The following is an 18,010-nucleotide window of genomic DNA, read 5'->3' on the forward strand; positions in this document are numbered from 1 at the left end:
ATAGGTTTAGAGATCAAGAGTGACGTGATGTGGGTGGCATTTAGATAAGCTTGTCAAGAAAGCCCTTTCTGAATATGTGACATTTCATAATGAAGTGGATGAAGGTGCCATATGAACATCTGATGGGGGAATGGAGAGGAAATAGCAGGTGCACAGGACCTGAGGAAGGAATATGCAGGGGGAGGCCAGTATGGACCAAAGTAAACAAAGTAAGGGGAAAATGGGCAGGAAATGAGTTCATAGAGGTAGCCAGGGGTCAGATCACTTAGGACTATGCAGACCTTGTTAGAAGGGTTAAATAAAAACAGGTAGTCTCTAGCACACAGCAAGCTCACGAATGAGTTCTCATGGGGAAAACGTAGAGAGAGTTTTTACAGACTGTAAAATAGTTACAGCAATAAATTTTTCCTGAATTCTTGGAAGCTAAGTAAAAAAGGCAGAAGCAATAGTGGATTTTTTTTTCCCCCTAGGATTTGTATTTATTGGGTGGGAGGAGCAGAGGGAGAGGAAGATAGAAATTTGAGCATACTCTGCGCTGAGAGTGTATTAAGTACAAAAGGCACAAGCTACAAAGGGATGGAGATTGATATGTTTGAGTACATGAATTGTTTAAAACTTACATATAACATAAACACCGTAATCAAAGTGGAAAGACAAGTCAATGTGGAAGATAATTTTAACACATAACCAACAAAGACATATTCTCCAGATTCTTAAAGCACTTCTCTAAATCCATTAGAAATGGAACAATCCAAAGGAAAAGGACAAAGTATATAAGCATGAAATTCACACAAGAGGATGCTAAATGGTCAGTAAACATGGAAATATGTTTAGTATCACTCCAGTCAGGAAAATGCAAATGAAAGCATCAAAATTCTTCATCAGTATTTCCCAGTTTGGCGGAATTGCTAGTTTTATCATACCAAGCGAGTGTAACTCACACCACTAGTGAAAGAATAGCTGTACCCCTTTGGAAAGCACTGTGGCAGTTCCACTGCTGGGTGTGCATCCCAGAGAACTCACACATGTGCACTAGAACGCATGTCAAAAGAATTGTACTATAATACTATTTACAAGATGCAAAAAATTGCAACCAACTAGACAGAACTACTGTACTAAAGTTAATAAAGCAAAAATGTTAAAATCTGCTGGTTTGTTAGGTTCATGGATATTCATTAATTTAGTTACACTTTTTTTTAATCCTGAAATCATTTTTTTAAAAAACAATATTGTAAGTCATTGATAGCATTTGACTAATTAAAGTAGATATAGATTTAAGTTTATAAGTGAATAATGTAAAAACAAAAACACAAGTCAAACAGAACTAGACAGAGAATAGTTAGCAGGGTCATGTCATGCTCCTAGCAGGGGACATATATGGAGCCTGTCCCTCAGGGAAGAAAATAGAAGAGGTATCCTGGCTTCTCCCTTCCATTTTTATGTCTTTCTGTCTGACAGTGCTCTTTATCTCCCAGCCTCTTTTCTTTACTCCTGACCTTCCGGTTCCCTTGTGGCACTGAGTGTCCCATCAGGCTAGTAGTGGAATGCCAAGTGTGTTTCTCATGGCTATGGCTGTGAGCCAGAAAAAAATCATCCCTGTCTTCCAGCTCCTTGCCAATTCCAGCTGGCATCTTTCCCTTGTTCCCAGCCAAATTTATGACTACCCCTTGCTTGGTAAGGGCCAGCTGCCAGTGGTAGGGGTGGATTAAAGAGCAAAGACAATTGGTGTGCAAGGATGCCTTTGTAAATACCAAATTTGCGAGCTTAGATATGCATATAAAATCCCGTGTATGTTAGGATTGAGAGTCTGGTCCTTAAAAAAGTAGATGTTATTTTTCTGAGAGAAAGATTGGAAAGGCCTCAGGTATTCAGAGAAGGATATCTTCATTCAGTCTTACTTTTTTTTTCCTTTTTCTTCTAATTCTATTTTTCTTCAGACTTGCTCTTTCCTCCCTCTCCATCCCAGACCACCCTCATCCCTTCCAGCCCTTGAGCTAGTATGCATAAAGGAAATGGGCTCCACAAGTTTATATATATATATATATATATATATATTTTAAGATTTAATTTATTTAACAGAGAGAGAGAGACAGGGAGAAAGTGAACATAAGCAGGGGGAGTGAGAGAGGGAGACACAGGCTTCCCGCTGAGCAGGAAGCATGATGTGGGCTCGATCCCAGGACCCTGGAATCATGACCTGAACTGCAGGCAGACTCTTAATGACTGAGCCACCCAGGCTCCCCACAAATTTATATTTTTTCATAATGTATTCCATCTATAGAATCATCCTTAATACCAAGAGATGGCAAAAGAAGCAAAAATAATCTTATGATACAGGTGATCTTTATTTCTTTCTTCTCTAAAATGGTTAACAAACATGTTATCATCTAAAGAGTGCTTAACCTCACTTATACCATAATGCCCTGTGTTCATTGTAGATCGAGCAAAGAGGAGAAAGCTCAGGGAAGAAAGGGCATGGCTGCTGGCCCAAGGGAAGGAGCTCCCCCCAGAACTTTCCCATCTGGACCCTAGTTCCCCCATGAGAGAAGAAAAAAAGACTAAAGACCTGTGAGTATTTAATGATACTAACAGTAGTAACCAGGAACATTGGTGAAGCACTGTGGCATTGTGCTAAGCACTTCTCTCATTTAATTCTTAAAACAGTCCTGTGTGGCAGGTAATATTCAGTGTTCATGAGCTTCTTGCTCTTCTCTATGCCTTTGTTATTATTCTCTATGCCTATATTATTATTTTTTAAAATATAGATATATTATTATTCTTTAGATTACAAAAATATTCATTAGGGTAAAATAAAATCCTGGAAATAATGTGCTCCTAAATAAACAACATCATAGAATCATAAATTAAGTTGTGGATCATCTAAGGCAGCTCCATCATTTTACAGATGATGAAAATGCTTCTCCCCCTTAGGCTTGCTAACCTTCATCTTCATAATTATTTTCTAGAGATTATCAGTGTTACAGACTTACGTTAAAGACAGTTTATTGAAACTGTTCCAAACCTTGGTATAATCAGCTCTGTGTCTGTGATTGAATTAAGAGAACTAAGGAGAAGGTGGTCAAAGTTATTATTTCTTATTTTGTGATTCACAGCTTTGAGTTGGATGATGATTTCACTGCCATGTATAAAGGTCAGTTCCCATTCTCAGCCTTTATTATCTCTGATAGAAGTACTCCTTTGTGAGTGCGTTAATTAAGTTCTCTTCTTTGGCTTTCAGTTCTAGATGTGGTAAAGGCTCACAAGGATTCCTGGCCCTTTTTAGAACCTGTGGATGAATCATATGCCCCAAACTATTACCAGATTATTAAGGTAGAGGCTACCTATGCAGTTATACTTACCATGGTGTTTGTTTCTTTCTTGACTTTTGTTGCTGGTTTTGTTTAAAGTTCACCTGTTATTCCTTGAGAATCAGGGTTGCTGGGTAGTATATGCTGGGCTCCTGAGCATCTCATAGTGGTATGATTTCCTTGCCTCATAAGGACTAGGAGGTGTTTTTTTCTCCAACGTGTTATAATTTAGTGTGTCTTATTTTAGGTCCCCATGGATATTTCAAGCATGGAGAAGAAACTGAACGGAGGTTTATACTGTACCAAGGAGGAATTTGTAAATGACATGAAGACTATGTTCAGGAATTGTCGAAAATATAATGGGGAAAGTAGTGGTAAGTAGGGAAGGAGTTTGCTATGGATACACTTACTATCCATATCAACCAAGAACAGAATACCTTCTTTTTTAGAAATACACAAAAACAGAAGTGCATCTCTTTTAAAAAGGATTTAGACCTTTCACTGAGACTGTAAACAAAATGTACATTTAAAGCCATGGGATTGGCCACTCTGACTACTTACACAACATGTGCCAAAACCACGTCTATCCTATGTGACAAAAGATTGTATCTAGTGGCTAACTGGGCTTAGGTTATTTTTCATTATTATAGAGACCAGGCTGGATTTAGATCGTACTGCACTTCCTTAAACAGAGACTGCTAACTACTGACCAGATTGACCCTAGATTCTTAAATCATCTTGAGAAGTCCACAGAGTAGATCTCCAATTACAAAGAATGTATGGCTCCAAGTGTAGAAACGTGTACTCATTTATACAGTAGCTCAAATGCTTTAGCTTAAAAACTAAGCAGCTTTGGGACACATGCGTGTCTCTGTCAGTTAAGGACCTGACTTTTTTTTTTTTTTTTAAAGATTTTATTTATTTATTTGACAGACAGAGAGAGGGGGGGAAAGCAGGCTCCCTGCCGAGCAGAGAGCCCGATGCAGGGCTCAATCCCAGGACCCTGGGACCATGACCTGAGCTGAAGGCAGAGGCTTTAACCCACTGAGCCACCCAGGCGCCCCAAGGACCTGACTTTTGATTCTGGGTCAGGGTTAGGGTTATCATCTAAGGGGTCATGAGGGTTCCTGGGTGGCTCAGTGGATTAAGCCTCTGCCTTTGGCTCAGGTCATGATCTCAGGGTCCTGGGATCAAGCCCCACATTGCATCAGGCTCTCTGCTCAGCAGGGAGCCTGGTTCCTCCTCTCTCTGCCTGCCTCTCTGCCTCCTTGTGATCTCTGTCAAATAAATAAAATCTTTTTTTTTTTTTTTAAAGATTTTATTTATTTATTTGACAGAGAGAGATCACAAGTAGGCAGAGAGGCAGGCAGAGAGAGAGAGAGGAGGAAGCAGGCTCCCTGCGGAGCAGAGAGCCCGATGCGGGACTCGATCCCAGGACCCTGAGATCATGACCTGAGCCGAAGGCAGCGGCTTAACCCACTGAGCCACCCAGGCGCCCCAAATAAATAAAATCTTAAAAAAAAAAAAAAAAAAAGGTGGGGGGGGATCATGAGCTCAAGCCCCGCATGCAGCCCTGCATTCAGCAGAGTCCACTTAAGATTCTCTTTCTCCCGCTCCCTCCCCTAGTTTCACTCTCCCTCTCAAATAAATAAGTCTTTTTTAAAAAAGACAAAACTTAGTAGCTTCAGTGACTGTGTTCAATAATGCTGTGATTTAGCCTTGAAGAATTAAATCTGTCTTGGTTTAAGTTAAGAATCTAATACCAGGGCACCTGGATGGCTCAGTGGGTTGGGCCGCTGCCTTTGGCTCGGGTCATGATCTCAAGGTCCTGGGATCAAGTCCTGCATCGGGCTCTCTGCTCGGCAGGGAGCCTGCTTCCCTCTTACTCTCTCTGCCTGCCTCTCTGCCTATTTGTGATATCTCTCTGTCAAATAAGCAATTAAAATCTTTAAAAAAATGATACCAGCCGTACAGTCTAGAGCCTATTAGAGCAAAAACAGTATCTTCTCCTTGTGTCCTTAGCTGCACAACCTAATATCACTTGAGTTGAATTAAGCTCCAGAGTTTACCCAAAAGGCATCTTTTATTGTTTGTTGGTAAGAGAATTGTCTTTTATGTCCCATAAAAGCTCTCTCTGGAAGTCAATCCTTGTATCTTCCCATAGAATATACCAAGATGTCTGATAATTTAGAGAGATGTTTCCATCGGGCAATGATGAAGCATTTTCCTGGTGAAGATGGAGACACAGATGAAGAATTTTGGATCAGAGAGGATGAAAAGCGAGAGAAAAGGCGGAGCCGGGCTGGACGAAGCGGTGGAAGCCATGTTTGGACCCGCTCCAGGGACTCTGAAGGGCCCAGCAAGAAACAGCAGCCTGTGGAGAATGGAGGAAAGTCCTTGCCGCCTGCCCGCAGAACTTCCTCTTCTGGGGATAATCAAAGTAGCAGTTCCACACAACTCCCTCGGGAGCTGGGCACCTCAAATGGCCGAGGCTTTTCTCGTCCCCTACATTATGGTGGGATGCCTAACCAGGCACCCCTTTTAAACCAGATGGTAAGGAATAGCTTAAAATTCAACAGTAGTTTCCCCTAGTTCGTGAATTCGAACAGAAGTGAAGCCTTGTTAATTAGTTTCTTTTCCAAAGTAATTTTTCCATATATGAATGATTTTGTTTCTCCTCACCTGCCCTTTCTTTATTCATTCTTCCTCTTATTTTAAATCTTCTTTTAGTCAGTCTGATGCACTCTCAAGGTAGGTAGAAGTGGGAATTTTAAAAACTCTTTTCCTGTACAAAGCACAGACTACACATAGTACATAAAATATACAGCATATCTATGCAATTAAAATTTCATGTGGAGGGGGCAATTGGGGAAAAATTGGCTTACAAGGCTCTTGGGGAAGAGGAACTAAGGAAAAAGAGATTAAGAAACACCAGGTTTTTTTCTGTCCTGCAGGGAGAGATAGCTTTGGGCCCCAGAACTAGCCCCAATCTGGGTGAGTTTATATGCTAGCATTCTGCAGGAACGGCCTTGTTTTTTACCTAATATCTTCTGTGCTTCCTCTTTTTTTCCCTCTCCTCCTGCCTTTACTCAATGCTCTCCAGAGGCCAGCAGTACCAGGAACATTTGGCCCTCTTCGAGGATCAGATCCTGCCAATTTATATGTCTCCTCTAGGGTCCCAGAACCACACCCTGGAGAACCTATGCAGCAGCATCAGCCTTTTGCCGTGCAGGTAAGCAGCCTACTCAGAATACACAAATGCAAAGGGCTTCACAGATATACCTCAAAAGTACAGTCTCTTACCAGGTTAAATTTAATTCATTATCTTCCATTATTTAGAGTCTGTTATTGTACATTAAGCACTTTATTCTGTGGATCTACTAATCTCTGCTTCCTTCTGTTTTCTTGTTGCCAGCCTCCTGTTGGAATTAACAACCACCGAGGACCCAGGCTAGGCACTCCAGAGGAGAAGCAAGTGTGTGGGGGGCTGACACACCTCAGTAATGTGGGATCACATTCTGGATCCTTGCAGCTTAGACAGATGGGTGGCACTAGTCAGGATGGAAATATTTATCCCCCGACTCAATTCCAGTCAGGATTTATTCCTCCGAGGCATGGTGGGGCTCCAGCCCGACCCCCAGACTTTCCTGAAAGCTCAGAAATTCCTCCTCCCAGCCACATGTACCGATCGTACAAGTACCTGAATCGAGTACACACCGCTGTCTGGAATGGAAACCATGGTGCTACAAACACAGGACCCTTGGGCACAGATGAGAAGCCCCCCATGGGGCCAGGACCCTCTCACCAGCCTCGAGCTCTTGGTCATATGATGGATTCCCGAGTGATGAGACCTGCTCTTCCCCCAAACCAGTGGACTGAACAATCAAGTTTTCTACCTCATGGAGTTGCTTCTTCAGGGTATATGCGACCACCCTGTAAATCTGGTGGACATCGGTTACAGCCACCTCCAGCCCCAACACCAAGTTCTCTTTTTGGAGCACCTTCCCATGCTCTGCGGGGGGTGCAAGGAGGGGACTCCATGATGGACAGCCCAGAGATGATTGCCATGCAGCAGCTCTCTTCCCGAGTTTGCCCACCAGGTGTGCCTTACCACCCCCAACAGCCTACACCCCCCCATTTATCTGGCCCTTTTTCACAGGTAGCTCACTCGACATCAGTAAGTGTGTCAGCCCCCAAGCCTACCTTGGGGAACCCTGGCAAGACACAGGATAGCAGTGAAACACAAGAGCCTGAGAATGACCGAGGTAATTTACACCATCATTTTTGTCTGATGTCTAACATTTAAACCATTAATTCATGAGAAATCTTTTTTACCAAGACTGTCAAACTTCTTTCTAGCTTCTTGAACTACTCATTCAGGGTTGAGTGAATCATAGTATTGGTCCAGAGATCTGAAAGGATTTCTGGTAGTGATGTAGTCCTTACTGTACTGTGCAGTCTTCTTGAGACTTGAAAATAGAGTAAATCAGTTCTCAGAATGCGCTTTGAGTTTGCAGCATTTTTTTTTTAACAGAGAGAGATTGCAAGTAGGCAGAGAGGCAGACAGAAGCGGGGGAGGCAGGCTCCCCATTGAGCAGACCCCAATGTGGGGCTTGATCCAAAGACCCTGAGAACATGACCCGAGCCGAAGGCAGAGGCTTAACCCACTGAGCCACCCAGGCACCCCTTGCTGCTGTTATATTACACTTGTTTACACAGATGGAAAATCCGAGATACAAAGCTATTTGCCTTCAACTCGCTAGTAAGTGATGGAGCTGAGATTTGTATCCATACCCACTTGATCCACCATCCATGCTCTCAACCACTACATCATCAAAGTGCCATTAAAAATGACCCTCTTGGGATGGGGGGTCAGGAGAGGGTGGTGGTGGGGTTATGGACATTGGGGAGGGTATGTGCTATGGTGAGTGCTGTGAAATGTGTAAACCTGGCGATTCGCAGACCTGTACCCCTGGGGATAAAAATACATTATATGTTTATTTAAAAAATTAAAAAATAACCTTCTTAAAAATTATCATTATAGGATAAGTTTTCAGTACTTAAAGTCTAATTATTCCCATTCTTCTATTCCTGGGACACATGTTTATAGCTACTAAGAAGCAAAGCTTGAAGGGAGTTCTTAGAAATATCTTAGGCTCAGGTCATGATCCCCAGGTCCTGGGATTGAGCCTCATGTTGTACTCCCTGCTCATTGGGAGTCTGCTTCTCCCTTTGCTCCTCCCCGCTGCTTGTGCTCTCGCTCGCTCTCTCTCACTCTCTTGTTGTCTCTCAAATAAGCAAATAAAATCTTTAAAAAGGGTGAGAGATTAACCTGAATATTGAGAAGATGAATACTATTTGTAATTAGTGCTTGTTTGTAGGATAGATGTCCACCATGTATATTATTTTTTCAATATATGAATGGAGAGGGGCATGTGGGTGGCTCAGTCACTTAAGCATCTGACTCGTGATTTAGGGTCAGGTCATGATCTCAGGGTTATGGGGTCAAGCCCTGCTTCAGGCTCTGTGCCCAGCATGGACTCTGCTTTAGAATCTCTCCATCTGCCCCTCCCCTATTTGCACTCATACTCTCTCTCAGTAAATAAAATCATTTTAAAAAAGGAAGACTGATCAGATATGAATAGTCCATCTAAAATTGATGGTAGGCCTAGAACTCAGAATTAGTTTTTATTTTTATTTGTTTAGCTACGTACTAATACTTTTTTTTTAAACTATAATTCCACTATAGTTAACGTACAGAGTTACTGTGATTCAGCACTTCAATACATTACTCAGTACTCCTTGTGATAAGTGTGCTCTTAATCTCCATCACCTATTTCACCCATCTTTCCACTGCCTCCCCTCTGTTAACCAACAGTTTGTTCTCTGTAGTTAAGAGTTTGGTTTTTGGTTTGTCTTTTTCTTTGTTCATTTGTTTTGTTTTTTAAATTTCACATATGACTGAAATCATATGGTATTTGTCTTTCTTTGATTTATTTCACTTAGCACTACACCCTTCATCCACATTGATGCAAATAGCAATATTCATTATTTTTGTGGCTGAGTAATAGTCCATTGTGTATACATACCACCTCTTTATCCATCCATCTTTCAGTAGACACAGGCTTCCATATCTTGACTATTGTAGATAGTGCTACAGTAAACATAGGGATGCATATAAACCTTTTCAAATTAGTGTTTCATGTTCTTTGGATAAATACCCAGTAGTGGAATTAGTGCTAATTCTGTTTTTATTTTTTTGAATTACATCCATACTATTTTCCAGAGTGGCTGCACCAGTTTGCATTCCCACCAACAGTGTCCGAGGGTTCATTTTTCTCTACATCCTCACCAACATTTTTATTTTCTTATGGTTTTTTTATTTTAGCCATTCTGGTGGGTGTGAAGTGATATCTCATTGTGGTTTCGATTTGCATTTCCTTTATGATAAGTGATGTTGAGCATCTTTTCATGTGTCCTTTGGCTATCTAAATGTCTTATTTGAAGAAATGCATGTTCATGTCTTCTGCCCATTTTTAATTGGATTATTTGGGTTTTGGTTGTTGAGTTCTACCAGTTCTTTATATTTTGGATACTAACCCTTTATCAGATACATCATTTGCAAATGTCTTAACCTATTTCCTTTTAGTTTTATCGATTATTTTCTTTGCTCTGCAGAATCTTTCTATTTTCAGGTAGTCCCAGTACTTAATTTTTGCTTTTGTTTCCATTGCGTCTGGAGACCTGTCTATCCTCTTTTGCAAGTGGTTGTTCAGTTCTCTGAGCACCATTTGTTGAAGAGACTGTCTTTTTCACATTGTATATCCTTGCCTCCTTTGTGAAGGATTAATTGACCATATAATTATGGGTTCATTTCTGGGCTGTTTTGTTCCCCTGATCTATGTGTCTTTTTTTGTGCCACTATGATTCCGTTTTGGTTATGACCACTTTGTACTGTAGCTTGATATCTGGGACTGGGACAGCTCCACCTTTGTTTTTCTTTGTCCTGACTGCTTTGCCTATTTGGGGTCTTTTGTGGTTCCATACAAAGTTTAATTCTATTTCTGTGAAAAATGCTGTTGGTGTTTTAATAGAGATTATATTGAATTTGTAGATTGCTTTGGGTGACATGGACATCTTAACAATATCTGTTCTTTTTTTTTTTTAAGATTTTATTTGTTTATTTGAGAGAGATAGAGAGAGAGGATGAGTGGGGGGAGGGACAGGAGGAGAGGCAGGCTTCCAGCTGAGCAGGGAGCCCAGTGTGGGAGGGAGCCCAGGTTTCTGGGATCATGACCCGAGCTGAAGGCAGACCCTTAACCAACTGAGCCACCCAGGTGTCCCAACCTCCGTGTACTTTTGTTCTTTCCAGATTTCTTCTTGTGGTAGATTTCTAGTTTGATAACGTTATGATCAGAAAAGATGCATGGTATGACTTCAGTCTTTTCAAATTTGTTGAGATTTGTTTTGTGACCTACCATTTGATCTCTTCTAGAGAATGTTCCGTATGCACTTGAAAGGAGTATGTATTTTGATGTTTTAGGATGGAATGTTTAGAATGTTTTTGTTAGATCCAGATGGTATGTCATTCAGAAAGCCGCTGGCCGGACACCTGGGTGACTAAGTCAGTTAAGCATCTGACTCTTGATTTCAGCTCAGGTAATGAGATTGAGCCTGGTGTCAGGCTCACTGCTGGGTATGGAACCTTCTTAAGATTCTCTCTGTCAAAGAGCACCTGGTAGGTCAGTCAGTTAAGCCTCTGACTTATGTCATGATTGCAGGTTCCTGTGGTCAAGCCCAGCATCAGGCTCTGTGCTCATCAAGGAGTCTGCTTCTCCCTGTCCTTCAGCCTCTGTCCCCACTTGTTTCTGTTTTCTCTCTCTCAAATAAATAAGATCTTAAAAAAAAAAAAAAAAAACCTCACCCAAGATTCTTTGTCCCTCTGCCTCTCCCCAACTCTAAAAAACAAAATAAAAGCTATTCCTTCCTTGTTGATTTTCTGCTTGGATGATCTGTCCATTGATATACGTGAGGTGTGAAATTCCCCTGCTATTACTATATTCCTATCAATTACTATCTCTATGTTTGCGATTAGCTACTTTATGTATTTGGATGCTCCCTGTTTGGTACATAAGTATTTTACTATTGCTACATCTTCTTCTTGAATCTTCCCTTTATGATTTTGTAGTGTCCTTCTTTTTTTCCTTTTTATAGTCTTTGTGTAAAGTTTTTTTTGTACCTGGGTGGCTCAGTCATTAAGCAGCTGCCTTAGGTTCAGGTCATGATCCAGTCCTGGGATCAAGCTCCACATCAGACTCCCTGCTCAGCGGGAAGCCTGCTTCTCCCTCTCCCTCTCCCCCTGCTTGTATTCCCTCTCTTGCTGTCTCTCTGTCAAATAAATAAATAAAAATATTTTAAAAATATAAAATCTATCTAAATATAAAAAATATAAAATATAAAATCAAATTTATAAATATTGCTATCTCGGATTTCTTTTGACATCCATTTGCATGATAAATTCTCTATCCCTTTTCTTTCAGTCTGCTTATGTTTTTCACTCTGAAATGAGTCTCTCATAGGCACCATATAGAAGGTTCTTTTTTTTAATCCATTCCATCACCCTATATCTTTTGATTGTAACATTTAGTCCATTTACATTCAGAATAGTTATTGGTAGGTATGTACATGGTGATATTATTACTTGTTTAATGGATATATTTGTAGTTCTCTGTTCCTTTCTTCTCTTCTGTCATGGTTTGCTGGTGTTTTATAGTGAATCCAAGTATACTTGGATTCCTTTCTCTGTATTTTTTGCATATCAGTTACTGGTTTTTTATCTGTGGTTACTATTAGATATATATATACCATCTTCTGCATATAGCAGTCTGTATTAAGCTGATGGTCACTTAAGTTTGAACCTGTTCTTTATTGCCATCATGCCTCCACAACTCCCCCAGGTTTTAGGCATGTGGAGTCATACTTCATATCCTTTTATTTTATGAATCACTTGACTGATTTTTCTAGATCATTTTACTGCTTTTGTGCTTCCTACTTTTCTTATTCCTGCTTATGGTCTTTCCTTCCCACTCAGAGTTCCCTTTAACATTTCTGATAGGTTTGGTGTAGTGGTGTAGTGGTGCCAAACTTTTGTTTGTCGGGGAAACTCTCCTAGTCTGGATGCTACCCTTGCTGGATAAATAATTCTTTGCTGCTGGTGTTTTTTTTCTTGCAGCACTTTCAGCACTATCCTCACATTCCCTTCTAGCCTGTAAAGTTTCTGTGGAAAAATGAGCTTATAGTCTTAGAGGGTTTCTCTTTTATATAACTATTTTCTTTTTGTCTTTCTTACTTTAAAAATTCTTCTCACTACATTTTTGTCTTTTTAATTCCTGTGTGTTTTCATGTTGACCTCCTTGAGTTGATTTTGTTGGGGCATCTCTGTGCCTCCTGGATCTGGATTTCTGTTTCCTTCCCAGATTCAGGAAGTTTTCAGCTATTATTTCTTCAAAATGATTTTATTCCCCCCTTCTCTCCTGGGATCCATATAATGTCATTATTATTACATGTGATGGTTGTTACTGAGTTCTCTAAGTCTGTTTTCTTTTTTTTTTCACCTATTCAGTTTAATCGCATTCTGTCTTGCAAGTTTCTGATTCTTTCTTTTTCCTCTAGTGTACTATTAATCCATTGTAGTGTATTTTTAATTTCAGTTATTGTGTTCTTTATCTCTGATTTGTTCTTTTTTTGTTTTCTATCTTTCTTGAGGGTCTCTTTGAGGTCCCCCACTCCTTTCTCAGGTCCAGTGAAGATCTCTGTGACCATTACTTTAAATTCTCTATCAGGCATATTACTTACTTCCATTTCATTTCGTTCTCTTGCTGTGATTTTTGCCCTGATCTTTCCTTTGGGACATACTCCTCATCTCTTCATTTTATCTGACTCTCTGTGTCTGTTTCTGTGTGTTAGGAAAATCAGCTGTGTCCTCTGCTCTTGGAAGTAATGGCCTTGTGAAGAAGAGGTCCTATAGTGCCCTGCAGTGCAATCCCCTGTTCATAACCTGGCACTTCAGGGGTTTCTCCTGTGTGTAGTGTGTGCATCCTGCTGTTGTGACTGAACCACATTTGCCTTCAGTCCAGTCATGTGCAGTGGCTCTGCCTTTTGTAGGCAGGGTTTGATCCCTGTGTTGTTAGTGGGCCAATCTGGTGCCACCCTGGGCTTGAGTTGAGTCAGACCAGGCATTTGCCAGAGGTGAAGTAGCACCAGACTTCTGGGTGCTTTCCCGTGTTGTCCTCCGAGAAGCTTCCATTGGTGAGGGTGGCTTTCAGTCAAAATAGCTGTCTGCCCCCTGCCCAGTGCGGGGGGCCTCAATGGCACTATTACGTGTGGTTATCTTCCCTTTTCTCCAGGGAAGGAGTCTCTCTGGAGGGGTGGGGTGCTGGTCCTTTTCCTGGCTGCTTGCACCTCTCCAGGCTTGCGGCACCGCTTTGGGTGGGCTCCAGCTAAGGGCATATTGAAGGTGCCAGGTCAACAGGAAAATGCGGGAACAGGCCCATGGAGGGCCAGGAAGCTCTGCATCAGTCCACTGCAGAAGAGCACTGCAGTTGCCCAGGCTTGGATGGAGAGGATATTTCTGTAGGCAAACGTTGGGGAGGGCAAACTGTTCTGCTATGTAACCAGTGTTGGCCCTACACTGGTTCCTGCAGTTGTCCCTCTATCTAGGCTGGGAGCAGAGGAGGAAAATGGTGTTGACCAGGTCTTTTGTTCATAGAGAGGTCTCCCAAAGATCCCTGCCCCTCCAATATACACTCATTAGTAAATAAATCTCCTTTCCACATATGTCAGGTATTTTTCACACTGCTGCTTCTATGCTCAATCTCCATGGCACTGTTGTACTGTCTCTTTAAGGGCAGGGACTCTACCATCCTGGCTCTCACAAAGCTGAGCCCCCTGAGTTTTTTGGGTTTTTTGGTGGGGTTTTTTTTAAGATTTTATTTATTTATTTGACAAAGATCACAAGTAGGCAGAGAGGCAGGCAAAGAGAGAGGAGGAAACGGGCTCCCCTGCCAGGCAGAGAGCCCGATGTGGGTTGATATGGGGTTTGATCCCAGGACCCTGAGATCGTGACCTGAGCTGAAGGCAGAGGCTTTATCCCACTGAGCCACACAGGCGCCCACCCCCACTGAGTTTTAATAAGGTGTTAATAAGCCCCCAGATTCTTGGGCCCCTTTGGTTTTCAAAGCCAAATGTTAGAGAGATTGATTTTACCCATTCAGTTCCCCCATACCTGGGGTTCCTGTCTTGGGATCTCCTCTGCCCTCTTCTCCGTGCTGGTGCACAGAGGACAATCCCAAGGATCCACTTGGCTCCTGACAACATCTCTGTCTTTCACACCCTCTGTGATGTGGCCTCTGCTCTACATTTAGCTATGGAGAGTCTGTTTCGACAGTCTTCCAAGTCTTTTCCTTGGTTATTTATACTGATATGGGTGTTACCTAGTTATCTAGTTGTATTCATGAGAGGAGATGAGCTTAGGATCCTCCTACCCTGCCATCTTCCCCAACCTAGTCTTTCTTTCTTTTTTTTTTTTTTTTTTTAATTTATTCATTTGAGAGAGAGAATGAGAAGCCGGCTCCCCACAGCAGGGAACCCGATTTGGGACTCAATCCCAGGACCCTGGGATCAGGACCTGAGCCAAGGGCAGATGCTTCACCAGCTGAGCCACCCAGCGCCCCTGCTCAGCGGTGTTCATTCTGAGGGAAGGCCTGTTTTGTGACTACCAGGTCTAGCTAATCAGTCTAATACTGATTTCAAATGGGGTCTGGAATTCACCCTCTGGTGAAACTGTGAATAAGTCTGTTTGTTAGTTTCCATGTTTTATGTTGATAAAATAATGAGAAGTATAGATTTAAATTTTGTTGTATAACTTTTACCTTTGATTTTTCAACCAGCACTAGTTAATTAGTTGACTGAGATTTTAGTGGGTCTTTAAAAGTTGTAATGTATGAATCTTTAATCTTGTCTTTATGATCTGTTTTTACATCCGTTTTTAGAATTGTATTTAGATCACACCTGAGCAACAACTCTGTTCTACTTGAAAAAATTATTAAAAAAATAAGACCATATTTCTGGTCTGACACAATAACAATGTAAAGAATCCTGAGTTTGTAATTAAGCATTTGAGTCTAGTAAATTAATTTATTTGTGTGTTGTAAATTTCTGTTGTGTACAAGTACTAAGATTGATGGGGAAGGAAACAAAGTCCGTGCTGCTGTGGAACATACGTTCTGATGGCGCAGACGTCAGGAGGCAGCCCTCTTGATATAGATCCATCATGTTCTGGTTCTTATTGATCTCCATACAGGACATGCATATACCTGAATTACCTCAGGCTCACACAGCACAGCAAGAGAGAGGCAGGGACATCTCCATTCTTTGCCAGACTTTATGAGTAGCTATAGATGTACTAGGTCTTACTTCCTGGTCTATAAGGAGGAGTTTACAAAGGCCTCAACATCATGAATCCTTTCAGGGACTCAAAAGTTTTAGCTGATGCTTGAATTGCCATATATCCACCTCAGCCCCACCTGTCCCTGACTGCCTTCATGTTCTTTTCACTCCCATCCCCATCAGTATTGTCATTTCAGCTACTGAATTACTATTTTGTTCTGCATTTTTCTTACAGCAGATCCCTTGACTGGGCTTGAGGAGAAACCACCAAACATGGGTGCTTCAGAGGGGGTGTACCTCAAACAGCTACCTCACCCTACACCTCCCTTGCAGACTGACTGTACCAGGCAGAGCTCACCACAAGAAAGGGAAACAGAGGGCCCAGAGCTCAAAAGCAACTCCTCAGAATCTGGCGACAACTGGAAGGCAACAAAGAGCAAGAACACATGGCCCACAGAGAGTGGCTCTACCAGTCCAGCCTCTCAGGGGTGTATGCGAGACCTCTCCACTCTGGCAGAGAGAGTGGCTCTCCCCGAAAACGGACTGATTGTTGAAGCATCCCCTTGTGGCTCAGAAGGGAAAGGCCTTGGTGGTAGTGGTTCAGAAAAGCCACTCTGCCCCAAAGGCAAAGTGCTACCAGAAACCATCCCATGTACAAGGCAGAACCCAGCCACACCTCCCAACACAGACCCCAGTCTGATGGGAGGCGCTGTAAGCCAGTTTTCCCCCTTGTACATGCCTGGCCTGGAATACCCAAATTCAGCTACACATTACCACATCAGTCCAGGCCTGCAAGGTTTGGGCCCTGTGATGGGAAGTAAACCCTCAGTGTCCCATCCTCAGCATTTCCCCCCTAGGGGCTTTCAGTCTAACAACCCTCATTCTGGAGTCTTTCCCCAGTATCGCCCCCACCAAGCAATGAGGTATTCCTACCAGTCACCACCTCAGCCTTCCTACCATCACTATCAGCGAACTCCTTATTATCCGTGTCCACAGGGCTTTTCTGACTGGCAGAGACATCTTCATCCCCCAGGAAGTCCAAGTGGGCTCCCACCACCTAATCCAGCCCCCCCATCAAGGCCCCTCTTCTCAGATAAGAGCACCTTGACTAATCTGCAAGGCTGTGATACACTGAATGCTGCCTTAACTTCCCCAACCCAAATGGATGCGGTGGCTGCTAAAGTAGTCTCAACTGATGGGCAGAATCCTGGTCCAGAGGAAGACAAGCTAGATGAATCTGTGGAGAGGCCAGAGAGTCCCAAAGAGTTTTTAGACCTGGACAACCATAACGCAGCTACCAAGCGGCAAAGCTCATTGTCAGCAAGCGAGTATCTTTATGGAACTCCTCCTCCACCTCTGAGTTCAGGGATGGGATTTGGTTCATCAACTTTCCAGCCTCATGGCGTGATGCTACAGACGGGGCCTCCTTACACACCTCAGAGGCCCACCAGTCATTTCCAGCCCAGGGCTTACACTTCCCCCGTGACTGCTCAACCGCCTCACCATTCAGTGGCTGCCCAGCCCAACGGCCTCTCTCAGGAAGGCCCCATCTATCGCTGCCAAGAAGAGGGCCTGGGTCACTTTCAAGCTGTAATGATGGAACAAATTGGCACTGGAAGTGGAATAAGGGGACCTTTCCAGGAAATGTACAGACCATCAGGGTAAGATTACATTAAATGGTTTTTTTGGTTTTTGTTTTTTGTTGGGTTGTTTTGGTTTGGTTTTTTCCTGAGAAAAGAATAGATGTTAGTTTTAGAAAGAAAAATGGCCTTAGAAATGAAGGTGATAACCTTTAATGGTCTGGGTCTAAGGAAAGCATGGGAATCCTTGCTGGAGACTTAATAGAAATGTTGCTGCCTTAGAGTCCGATTTTATCTTTGGCATTTTTTTCCCTCATGAAAGTGAACTGGCATGTAAATGACTGTTCAGTTAAGTTTTGAGACGGGAAACGTCAGAACCACAGTTGGAGAGCCATAAGCAGAGGTGTCCACATTGCTGCTAAGTTCAGATACTCTGGTCAAGGTAAAATATGTCTCTCTCAAACCTTGAGGTTGAGGGAGGTCATCTGTAATGTTCAGGTTTTATCCCTTACCTCTCACTTCTCCCCCTAACACTGAATAAAGAAACGGGTTTATCCAGAATTAAAACAAGTCAAATACAGTCTCGTTGAGAATTTTCCAAATAATGATGTTTTTAAGACTCAGTGAGGTGATCTGTGAACCAGGAGATTTTCAAATATGTAGTATATAAAAGAT

At 42.2% G+C, this 18,010-nt stretch overlaps 1 protein-coding gene across 4 annotated transcripts in view; it reads left to right on the forward strand.

Moving 5' to 3' along the window:
• Nucleotides 1-18,010, forward strand: part of LOC101692228 (cat eye syndrome critical region protein 2) — a 175,162-nt gene that overhangs the window by 150,572 nt on the left and 6,580 nt on the right. For 3 of the 4 annotated variants that reach the window (XM_004773789.3, XM_045071600.1, XM_013046446.2), the window contains 8 exons: nucleotides 2,439-2,568; nucleotides 3,114-3,151; nucleotides 3,239-3,330; nucleotides 3,556-3,682; nucleotides 5,473-5,861; nucleotides 6,412-6,540; nucleotides 6,724-7,573; nucleotides 15,991-17,416. In XM_004773789.3, the coding sequence (XP_004773846.3) occupies nucleotides 2,439-2,568; nucleotides 3,114-3,151; nucleotides 3,239-3,330; nucleotides 3,556-3,682; nucleotides 5,473-5,861; nucleotides 6,412-6,540; nucleotides 6,724-7,573; nucleotides 15,991-17,416 (3,181 nt within the window). The remainder of the gene's footprint in view (nucleotides 1-2,438; nucleotides 2,569-3,113; nucleotides 3,152-3,238; nucleotides 3,331-3,555; nucleotides 3,683-5,472; nucleotides 5,862-6,411; nucleotides 6,541-6,723; nucleotides 7,574-15,990; nucleotides 17,417-18,010) is intronic. The other variant, XM_045071601.1, reaches the window with a different exon arrangement.

This window comes from Mustela putorius, unplaced genomic scaffold (genome assembly GCF_011764305.1).
Source record: "Mustela putorius furo isolate JIRA1106 unplaced genomic scaffold, ASM1176430v1.1 tig00003988_pilon_pilon_pilon, whole genome shotgun sequence".
NCBI classification, from domain to species: Eukaryota; Metazoa; Chordata; class Mammalia; order Carnivora; family Mustelidae; genus Mustela; species Mustela putorius.